Source organism: Protobothrops mucrosquamatus, unplaced genomic scaffold (genome assembly GCF_001527695.2).
Source record: "Protobothrops mucrosquamatus isolate PMUCROS unplaced genomic scaffold, P.Mucros_1.0 scaffold6474, whole genome shotgun sequence".
In the NCBI taxonomy this organism is placed as follows: Eukaryota; Metazoa; Chordata; class Lepidosauria; order Squamata; family Viperidae; genus Protobothrops; species Protobothrops mucrosquamatus.
In genome coordinates this window covers 15,002-26,779 of record NW_015392298.1, presented here as the reverse complement: position 1 = coordinate 26,779, position 11,778 = coordinate 15,002, and the positions used below count along the sequence as shown (strand labels likewise).

Sequence of the window (11,778 nt, the reverse complement as noted above, 5' to 3'; positions counted from 1 at the left end):
CCCTGAATCCCATCACATTTCTGTTCCTCCTTGCCAGGTTCCTCAGCAATACAGTCCCAGTCCCCACAGTCCCTCCTGTTGACAGGAGCTCGACTGCAAAGCTCGCCCACCCTGACGGACATTTACCAGAACAAGCAGAAGCTTCGGAAGCAGCATTCCGATCCCGTCTGCCCGTCCTACACGGGCTGCAGCTATGGCCATTCACCCCAACCCCCACGGCCGGTCAGCCTGGGGACATCGCCCACCAAACACATGGGGTCGTCTCCACGGAGCTCGGACTGGCCCTTCAAAACGCCCCTGCCCACCATCATTGGATCTCCCACCAAGGTGAGTCTTAGAAGCGGCTATGCGGAGAACCGGTTTGGCTTAGTGGTTAAGGCACCACCTGTAGGGGACCGTGAATTGTAGTCCATCCTTAGGTGTGAAAGCCGACTGCGTGACTTTAGGCCAGTCACCAGGAGACGGTGAGTTCTAGTCCCGCCTTAGGCTTGAAAGCTGGCTGGGTGACTTTGGGCCAATCATCAGGAGATGATGAGTTGTAGTCCTGCCTTAGGCTTGAAAGCTGGCTGGGTGATTTGGGGCCAATCACCAGGAGACTGTGAGTTCTAGTCCTGCCTTATGCATGAAAACTGATTGAGTGACTTTGGGCCAATCACCAGGAGACGGTGAGTTCTAGTCCTGCTTTAAGCATGAAAGCTGGCTAAGTGACTTGGGGACAGTCAAGAGGAGACGGTGAGTTCTAGTCCTGCCTTAGTGTGGAAGTCAGCTAGGTGACTTTGACCCAATCCCCAGGGGATGGTGAGTTCCAGTCCCGCCTGAGGCATGCAAGTGGGTGACTTTGGGCCAAGCAACAGGAGACAGTAAATCCCTTTTGGGGGTCTGTTATAACCTTGAATGGCCTACTTGTATTCTCCTCGAGACCTTGAGATTGTGGACAATCCCTTAAATAGGAGCCAGCCGTATGCTGCAGCTGCCAAAAAGGCCAACACAGTGCTGGGCTGCATTAACAGAGGGATAGAATCAAGATCACGTGAAGGGATAATACCACTTTACAAAGCCTTGGTAAGGCCACACTTGGAATACTGCATCCAGATTTGGTCACCACGATGGTAAAAAGATGCTGAGACTCTAGAAAGAGTACAGAGAAGAGCAACAAAGATGATTAGGGGACTGGAGGCTAAAGCATATAAGGAAAGGCTGCTGGAATTGGGTATGTCTAGTTTCATGAAGAGAAGGACGAGGGGGGACATGATAGCAGTCTTCCAGTATCTGAGGGGCTGCCCCAAAGAAGAAGGGAGTCAGTTTATTCTCCAAAGCACCAGAAGGCAGGACAAGAAGCAACAGATGAAAACTAATCGAAAAGAGAAGCAACCTAGAACAGTGATGGCGAACCTTTTAGAGACTGAGTGCCCAAACTGGAACCCAAAACCCACTTAGGTATCGTCGAGTGCCGTGTGGGTGTGGCCCATTGGGTGGGCGTGGCTGTGGTGGTAACGGCAGATTGGGTGGGTCTAAAAAGTTCAATCAATCCCAACTTTGCGAGATCTTTTTTTTCCCTGCAAGAAGTTGAAATTGATTGATTGATTGAACCTTTTTTTTCGCACACTGCGGCGGAGGCCTAAAGCGAAAAGGTTTTATAAAACCCAACTGAAGGCCTAGGACTTGGGCGACGGCGCATGTGCCCACAGAGAGGGCTCTGACTGCCGCCTCTGGCACCCGTGCCATAGGTTCGCCACCACTGACCTAGAACTAAGGAGAAATTTCCTGACAGTTAGAACAATTAACCAGTGGAACAACCTGCCTCCAGAAGTGGTGAATGCTCCAACACTGGAAGTTTTTAAGAAGAGACTGGACAGACATTTGTCTGAAATGGTATAGGGTTTCCTGCCTGAGCAGGGAGTTGGACTCGATGACCTCCAAGGTCCCTTCCAACTTTATTATTATTAGTAGTAGTAGTATTAGTATTATTATTAGTATTATTATTTATTGGGAGACACTTGCTTAATGTTGAGATAGCCATTTTCTCTAAATCCCCAAACCATTGGCTCCTGCCTCACCAGGTTCCTGCTTTACACCCAAGTGACAATGGTGGGTTACATATCTTTTTCCAAGTGGTTGTAAAAGGGTTCTTTATTGTCAAGGAACTGCTCGGCAACAGAACATCGGAGAGTACCTAAAGTTTATTTTTATATATGGGGCGATGTTTTGGTTTGGGGGAAAGTAAGGTTGGGGAAAAAAAGCTATGCTAAATCTTAAGCTTTAGTTGTTATTCGCAGTTACATAACCAGGCTTTTAATTTGGACATTTTTAAAGCACTGGTTTAATATTCTTAAACTGTTGCCTTCGTTTTAGTACAGGTGGTCAGTCCTCCACATACGACAAAGATTGAGCCCAACATTTCCATCGTTAAGTGAGGCCGTTGTTCATGGATTCTGCCCCATGTTATGTCCTTTTTGCCAGAGTGGTTAAGCAAATCCCTGCAGATATTAAGTGAATCGTGCAGTTGTTGCACAAATCTGACTTTTCCATTGACTTTGCTTTGTCAGAAGGTCGCAAAGGGGGATTGCAGGGGCCCTGGGACAGTGCAATTGTCATAAATTCATGCCAGTTGCCAAGCATCCAAATCTTGGATCACCTGACCACGGGGATGCGGCAACAGTCATAAGAATGAACTGTTGTAAGTCGAAGACTACCTGTAACTTCAGATGGTCACTAAATGAACTGTTGTAAGTCGAGGACCACCTGTAATATCTGGCCTCTTGGAACCTGAAAGTAACTAATAATTCACCGTCTCCTGGTGATTGGCCCAAAGTCACCCAATTGGCTTTTGTGCCTAAGGTGGGACTAGAACTCACCGTCTCCTGGTGATTGGCCCAAAGTCACCCAGCTGGCTTTCGTGCCTAAGGCAGGACTAGAACTCACCGTCTCCTGGTGATTGGCCCGAAGTCACCCCATTGGCTTTCGTGCCTAAGGCGGGACTAGAACTCACTGTCTCCTGGTGATAGGCTCAGAGTCACCCAGTTGGCTTTCATGCCTAAGGCAGGACTGGAACTCACCGTCTCCTGGCGATTGGCCCAAAGTCACCCCATTGGCTTTCATGCCTAAGGCATGTTGGAAACGTGATTAAAATACCAACAAAATTGGATTGGTAAGAAAAAGAGGTTATTCTGCAGAAAATAGAAAAGCGGTTTGCAAAGTGCGGTGGATCCTGGTGAGAGACTTCAACAGGAAGTTCTAAACCCAGAGACTACACCAAAATATTCAAACTCACAACATTATATACACCAGTGGTTCTCAACCTGTGGGTCGGGACCCCATTTGGGGTCGATTGACCATTTCACGGGGGTCGCCAAGCAAGGCTGTCCGCCATTTTTTTTGTCCGCCATTTTTTTCCCCTTTTCCGGCGGGTGCCTTACCTCCCTTGAGCTGGGCCAGCTGGTGGTCGGCCTGCTCCGTCTCTGCCGCTTGCCAGCTACGCCTCGGCCGGCGCAGGGGGCGGAACCACGCATGCGCGGCGCTCCCGGGCAGGGAAAGTNTCACCGTCTCCTGGTGATTGGCCCAAAGTCACCCAATTGGCTTTCGTGCCTAAGGCGGGACTAGAACTCACCGTCTCCTGGTGATTGGCCCAAAGTCACCCAATTGGCTTTCGTGCCTAAGGCGGGACTAGAACTCACCGTCTCCTGGTGATTGGCCCAAAGTCACCCAATTGGCTTTCGTGCCTAAGGCGGGACTAGAACTCACCGTCTCCTGGCGATTGGCCCAAAGTCACCCAGCTGGCTTTCATGCCTAAGGCAGTACTAGAACTCAGCGTCTCCTGGTGATTGGCCCAAAGTCACCCAATTGACTTTCATGCCTAAGGCATGTTGGAAACGTGATTAAAATACCAACAAAATTGGATTGGTAAGAAAAACAGTTTATTCTGCAGAAAATAGAAAAGCGGTTTGCAAAGCGCGGTGGATCCTGGTGAGAGACTTCAACAGGAAGTTCTAAACCCAGAGACCACACCAAAATATTCAAACTCACATTATATACACCAGTGGTTCTCAACCTGTGGGTCGGGACCCCATTTGGGGTCGATCGACCATTTCACGGGGGTCGCCAAGCAAGGCTGTCCGCCATTTTTTTTGTCCGCCATTTTTTCCCCTTTTCCGGCGGGTGCCTTACCTCCCTGGGGCTGGGCCAGCTGGTGGTCGGCCTGCTCCGTCTCTGCCGCTTGCTAGCTACGCCTCGGCCGGCGCAGGGGGCAGAACCACGCATGCACGGCACTCCCGGGCAGGGAAAGCCCTCGACTTACGACCGGTTGGGTAGTCCTCGACTTACAACCGGTTTAGTCCTCGACTTACGACCGGTTTAGTCCTCGACTTACGACCGGTTGGGGTCGCGGCATTAAAAAGGTTGAGAACCACTGATATACACTCCTATGGCGACGCCCCTGTCCCCTCCCCTTAGGTCCCATTTGAGAGGACTTCTGGGGGGGGGGGAGACAATCTGTCAGATCCGCCTAGCCCAGTGGTTCTCAACCTTTTTAATGCCGTGACCCCAACCGGTCGTAAAACGAGGACTAAAGCGGTCGTAAGTCGAGGACTAAAGCGGTCGTAAGTCGAGGACTACCCAACCGGTCTTAAGTCGAGGACTTTCCCTGCCCGGGAGCGCCGCGCATGCGTGGTTCCGCCCCCTGCGCCGGCCGAGGCGTAGCTGGCAAGCGGCAGAGACGGAGCAGGCCGACCACCAGCTGGCCCAGCCCAAGGGAGGTAAGGCACCCGCCAGAAAAGGGGGGGGAAAATGGCGGACAAAAAAAATGGCGGACAAAAAAAATGGCGGACAGCCTTGCTTGGCGACCCCCGTGAAATGGTCGATCGACCCCAAATGGGGTCCCGACCCACAGGTTGAGAACCACTGGCCTAGCCAGAATACATCATCCCTCTCTCCTCCCCCCCCCCTTACATTGTTTAGAACTTCTCTCTGCCATCCTTTTGTCTTGTTTAGTGTGTCTTCTAGCCAAGCCTCCTGAAATCTAGTGCCTACAGTGCAGGGCTTGGCTAATCCTTCTATTGTTAATCAATTGTGACCCTTTTATTTTTAAACTTCTTCCTTTCTCACAGGCAGAACTAGAACTTACAGTCTCCTGGTGATTGGCCCAGAGTCACCCAGTTGGCTTTGTTACCTAAGGCAGGACTAGAACTCACCGTCTCCTGGTTTCTGCTTTGGAGACTAGACTGCAGCTGCCATCCCTAAAGATGAGGCAGGCAGATAAGCAGGAAGCCAAGATCCCTTCAGGGGATGGATAGATAAGAAGGAAACAAGTCATTAAGGAGACAAAGGAAGAGAAATCCCCTGACCCAGACAAAAGGATTGAAGCCTGAGCACATGGGAAGCCCCTCCCCCAAATCCCAGACAGCTCCCAGACTTGAGAATCCACAAGGCAAATGTAACTGCCAATCTTGAGAACAGACAAAGCCAGGACTTTGAGGGAATAAGAGGGGTCCTGAAGCTCACCCACCCTTTGAGTGGTCCTTAGATCCAGACTTGGTGGCTTCTGTACCTGTGGCTACTGCCTTTGCAGCCTCGTTGAGAAAGATGTGGGTAAGTGTGGATGAGTGTCTGTGTGTGTAGGTGGGGCAGAGCTAATGAAACAGAATAACAAGAGTTGGAAGGGACCGTGGTGGTCTTCTAGTCCAACCCCCTGCTCAGGCAGGAGACCCTATGCCATTTCAGACAGATGGCTGTCCAGTCTCTTCTTAAAAACCTCCGGTGATGGAGCACCCACAACTTCTGAAGGCAGGTTGTTCCAGTGATTAATTGTTCTCACTGTTAGGAAATTCCTCCTTAGTTCCAGGTTGCTTCTCTCCTTGATTAGTTTCCATCCGTTGCTTCTTGTCCTGCCTTCAGGTGCTTTGGAGAATAGCTTGACTCCTTCTTCTTTGGGACAGCCCCTGAGATACTGGAAGACTGCTATCACGTCCCCCCTTGCCCTTCCCTTCATTAAACTAGACATACCCAATTCCAGCAGCCGTTCCTTATATGCTTTAGCCTCCAGTCCCCTAATCATCTTTGTTGCTCTTCTCTGCACTCTTTCTAGAGTCTCAGCATCTTTTTTACATCGTGGTGACCAAAACTGGATGCCACATTCCAAGTGTGGCCTTACCAAGGCCTTGTAAAGTGGTATTAACCCTTCATGTGATCTTGATTCTATCCCTCTGTTAATGCAGCCTAAAATTGTGTTGGCTTTTTTGGCAGCTGCAGCACACGGCTGGCTCATATTTAAGTGATTGTCCACTAGGACTCCAAGCTCCTATCGTAGTTACTACAATTATAATGTACATTGTAATCAGTAAAGTTTTGCTGTTAATTTTAAATTCACTGGATCTCTTGTCTATTCTAAAGAATTGGTTGGGTCTCACTGTTCACTTGGAAATGATTTGAGTGTGGCTGTTGACCATGGCAGTGAGTGTGTGGGTGAGTGTTGTTGTTGTTAGTTGCGAAGTCGTGTCCGACCCATTGTGACCCCATGGACAACGTTCCTCCAGGCCTTCCTGTCCTCTACCATCTTCTAGAGTCCATTGAAGCTCACGCCTCCTGCTTCAGTGACTCCATCCAGCCACCTCCTTCTCTGTCGTCCCCTTCTTCTCTTGCCCTCCATCTTTCCCAGCATCGGGCTCTTCTCCAGTGAGTCCTTCCTTCTCATTAGGTGGCCAAAGTACTTGAGTTTCAACTTCAGGATCTGGCCTTCTAAAGAGCAGTCGGGGTTGATCTCCTCCAGGACTGACCGGTTGGATCGCCTTGCAGTCCAGGGGACTCGCAGGAGTCTTCTCCAGCACCATAGTCCAAAGGCCTCCATTCTTTGGCGCTCGGCTTTGTGGGTGAGGGACCATAAGCCAAACTCAGGAGCGCACGTAACATAGGCCAGCAGCTTCACCACCAACCATCCTATGTCAGGTGACAGCTAAATCAGCTCAGCACTTCTTTTGAAGGGGTTTAATGACTCTGTCCACTTAACTACAGGTAGTCCTCAAGTTATAACAGTTCATTTAGTGACCGAAATCAGCAGTGCTGAGAAAAGTGACTTATGACGTCTAGTTTAATGAAGAGAAGGACGAGGAGGGACAGGATAGTAAGTCTTCCAGTATCTCAGGGGCTGCCCCAAAGAAGAGGGAGTCAAGTTCTTCTCCAGAGCACCTGAAGGCAGGACAAGAAGCAACGGATGGAAACTAATTAAGGAGAGAAGCAACCTAGAACTAAGGAGAAACTTCCTGACAGTTAGAACAATTAACCAGTGGAACAGCCTGCCTCCAGAAGCGGTGAATGCTCCAACAGTGGAAGTTTTTAAGAAGAGACTGGACAGCCACTTGTCCGAAATGGTATAGGGTTTCCTGCCTGAGCAGGGGGTTGGACTAGATGACCTCAAAGGTCCCTTCCAACTTTATTATTAGTAGTAGTATTTTTACACTTACAGCAACTGCAGCCTCCCCACGATCAGGGGATCCAAATTCAGACCCTTGGCAACCGACTCATATTTACGACGGGCTCAGTGTCCCGGGGTCACGCGATCCCCTTTTGTGACTTCTGACGAGGGGAACACCAGACTCATTTCACAACCCTGTTACTAACTTAACGGCGGTGATTCCACTTAACAGCCGGGCCACGAGAAGTCGTAAAACAGAGCAAAATTCACTGAACACAAACGTCTCACTTAGCAACAGAGTTTTTGGGGGTCCATTGTGGTCGTAAATCGAGGATCGTCTGTAATTAAAAATTCAGGAAGGCCCCTTTATTTTATTTTATTTTATTTTTCTTCTTTTTCTCTTATAGGCAACGGCTCCTTTCAAAATTCCCAAGACCCAAGCATCGTCTAACTTGGTGGGCCTGGTCAGTCGGCAGGGGCCCTCGGAGCTTCTGCTACCGCAGCCGAAGGAGATGGGGCAGACCAGAGAGCTCCCACCTTTCCACTCCACACAAAGCAGCGAGAAGCAGGCAAGAGATCAACACGGCAAGATGATCTTTGGCAGGTACGGATCCCCATCCTACATTCTGCAGGCAGCCCTCAAACCTATACCATTCGTTTAGTGACCGGTAAAAGCTACAGTAGCACTGAACAAATGTCCATGGAGATTCTCAGTCCTCCAGGTCAGGGCTTTTCAACCTTTTCACCCATTGTACCACTTTTAGGATACGGCAACATCCGAGTACCACCAGTCGCCTAGCAAGGTGTCAACAACTTGATGACCCCCTCCCCCAAAAAAGGACAAAAAGTGATAAAGTACAGGTAGTCCTCCACTTACAACAGTTTGCTTGGTGACCGTTCGAAGTCACAATGGCACTGAAAAAAGTGCCCCCCAAGCCACAGCCGAGCAAGATACCTGCCTGTCCACCCGGCCGCACTCTTCCTCCTGTCCGAGGTTTTCATTGTTGTGAGCATTTCTGTTGAGGATTGGCAGCGGGGGTGGGGTGGGGTGGTGTTTGGTTTTTATTCCCCCCCCTCTGCTGAGTGGTTGCAGCAGGTTTTGGTCACTTCACATGACCCTGGGACACTGTGACCGTCATAAATATGAATCAGTTGCCAGGCATCTGAATGTAAATCACAAGACCCTGGAGATGCTGCAACATTCCAGCTGATCGGCGCTTCTTCAGGACTCAGCAGAAGCGCCAGGATCAGCGCCGAGCTCCAGCTGGAGCCTGGCACTGATCCTGGTGCTTCCGCTAAGCCCTGACAGCCCCAAAGAAGCGCCGCTCAGCTGGAAAATGGCACTGATCCTGGCACTTCTGCTGAGCCCCGACAGCCCTGCAGCTCCAGCCGTCTCTCGCTCAGGCTTGTGCGGTGCTGCCACCGGTTCAGCTCATTCCCCTCCCCCACTACCACTTTTCTAGGATGGTTGCGTACCACCTGCCAGGTGCCAATGTACCACAGGTGGTACCCGTACCACTGATTGAAAAGGCCTGCTCCAGGTCATCCTGGTTGTCCCAAAGGTGCTTTTTTCAGGAGGCCCCTGGACTTTCTTGTTTTTCCTTTGAAGACGTTTCCCTTCTCATCCCAGAAGCTTCTTCAGCTCTGGCTGGCTCCTTTTTCGAGCATTCCTGCTTTAACCAAACCTGGCCAAATAGGAAGAGAAAATTAAACACTACGAATATGTTTGATTTATTGATTAATCTAGGGCTTAGGCAATATATACAATGGTTTTTGATTTATTAAAGGGGATATTGTGTTATTAAGTAGATGATTTAATATGGTGGGAAATAGATAAACTCTTAGGAAATAGAACAAGGTTATATTTTCGAGCATTCCTGCTTTAATCAAACCTGCCCCACCACCAGCGGTTGCATCACCACGAGCGTCACAGGCGGCGCACGCGCCCACGGCCCCACTCACGTGAGCAGTGGGTGTTCGAGTGCAGGCGCGTGCATGCATTTACCCCCCCCCCACACACACACACACAAAACCATTCCTCCTTTCCACCCTCTCCCTGCTCCAGGCCGCCAATCTCAAAAGGCTGGGGGGAACTCTGCTGTACTTCGTTGCACGGTCCACCAAATGTTCAAACTGGATTTGGCATTTTTGCCTGCCTATTTGAGTCCTTCCCAAAGGCCTGGGATTAGGCAGATGTTGATGTTTGATGGACTTTCTTGTTTTTCCTTTGAAGACATTTCACTTCTCATCCCAGAAGCTTTCTTCAGTTCTGACTAGCTGGTGGGGAATGGAAGGATTTATACTCCTTGCAGATAGCTGGTCATTTGCCTTCTTCTAGAGAGTCGTTGAGGCCGCCTCATGACTTGTGGACTTCAACTCCCAGAATTCCTGGGCCAGCATGGGGGAACTACAGCCCCTTCGTGACTTGTGGACTTCAATTCCCAGAATTCCTCAGCCAGCATGCCTGGCTGAGGAATTCTGGGAGTTGAAGTCCACAAGTCATAAAAGGGCCAAGTTGGAAGACCCCTGGTATAAGTAGTCCTCTACTTACACCCAACATTTCTACCGCTACGCAAGACAGCCGTGAGTTTTGCCCCTCATTTTATGACTTTTTCTTGCCATCGTTGTTAAATGAATCCCTGCAGTTATGAAGTTAGTAACAAGAGTTGTGAAGTGAATCTGACTTCCCCCGTTGATTTTGCTTGTCAGGAGGTCGTAAAAGGGGATCACAAGACCCCGGGATGTGGCGACCGTCATAAATACGAGGCAGTTGCCAAACGCCTGAAATTTGATCACGTGACCCTGGGGACGCTGCAGCGGTCGTCGTGAGGACTACTTATACCAGGGGTCTTCCAACTTGGCCCTTTTATGACTTGTGGACTTCAACTCCCAGAATTCCTCAGCCAGGCATGCTGGCTGAGGAATTCTGGGAATTGAAGTCCACAAGTCACGAAGGGACCATAGTTCCCCCATGCTGGCTCAGAAATTCTGGGAGTTGAAGTCCGCAAGTCATGAAGGGGCCATAGTTCCCCCATGCTGGCTGAGGAATTCTGGGAATTGAAGTCCGCAAGTCATGAAGGGGCCACAGTTCCCCCATGCTAGCTGAAGAATTCTGGGAGTTGATGTCCACAAGTCATGAAGGGGCCAAGTTTGAAGACCCCAGCTTGTGGACATCAACTCCCAGAATTCCTCAGACAGGCACTCTGGCTGAGGAATTCTGGGAGTTGAAGTCCAAAAGTCATCAAAGGGCCAAGTTTGAAAACCCCTGACTTATACCCATAGATCCAAACGTTCCATTATGTGCTTGCTGTGTTTTAAGAGGCCAGGTGGATCGACTCGGTTTCCCTGGTCTGAAGGACCAGCTGAGAGACAAACCATCATGGAGAAAATCTACCTAGGTTAGTTGCGAAGTGTCAACAACAGCTTGATGGCGCATAATCACTCAGTTCGGGTTTTACGATTGCTGATAAACTCTTGACTCTTCCAACCAGGCCCTGGGAACAAATAAGCAATGAGGCTGCTCCCTCTTGCGTTGAGATGCCAACATATATATATATACATACACACTTGGGTGTGTCCATATTGTGTCCAAATAATCACGATCACCAAGAGTAGATAAAATGTTTATAAACAATTAAAAAGTTTAAAAACAGTTTAAAAGCAATAAAACATTTAAAATTATCGGCAACCGGGTTGCCGATAATTTTAAATGTTTTATTGCTTTTAAACTGTTTTTAAACTTTTTAATTGTTTATAAACATTCTATCTACTCTTGGTGATCGTGATTATTTGGACACAATATATATATATATATATGAGTCTTTGGTCATTCGGGTTTTCTCCCGTGTAAGATTAGAAGTGTCATAGCGACGTTTCGATGAAATCACATTCATCATCATCAGGCTTGTGCTTTTAGCTTTGTGCTAAAAACATGATCCCTGGGTGCATCCATGCCAAAACAAATAAATAAATAAAACGAACACCAGGGTAAAATCATTAAACTATATGAGTTTAATGCCACTATACAAATGCCACTATATATATATTTGGATAAGTGGAAGTTATTGGTTTTATAATGGCCGTAATTGTTACCTCCTATTTACGGTGGTCAGGCCTGGAAGCAGTTAGCATCGATTGGAAGAGCTATATATAAGAACTGCTTTCAAGATTGTTCCAGTTGCTGTCCTTGCACGGTCGTTAAACATTAAAGCACTTAAAGGAAAATCAAATCTGTTTTCTGGAAGCTGAGAGTCCTGCAGGAGGGACCCGGTAGACAAACCTCGCTTTAAAGAACACACTAAAAAAAATAATAATAATTCCCCATCTGACAGCATTTGCTGCAGAGAAAAGGCTGGGTGTGAGTAAACACTCTTCCT

General features: G+C 48.8%; 1 protein-coding gene across 1 annotated transcript in view; it reads left to right on the top strand.

Annotated features, from left to right (window-relative positions):
- The window catches only part of LOC107300253 (serine/threonine-protein kinase ULK2-like), a gene marked incomplete at both ends in the record, with an annotated part of 31,605 nt that overhangs the window by 4,869 nt on the left and 14,958 nt on the right, over positions 1–11,778 (top strand). Inside the window, 3 exons of the mRNA XM_015829591.1 lie at positions 38–327; positions 7,810–8,006; positions 10,724–10,800. Coding sequence (XP_015685077.1) covers positions 38–327; positions 7,810–8,006; positions 10,724–10,800 — 564 coding nt within the window. The remainder of the gene's footprint in view (positions 1–37; positions 328–7,809; positions 8,007–10,723; positions 10,801–11,778) is intronic.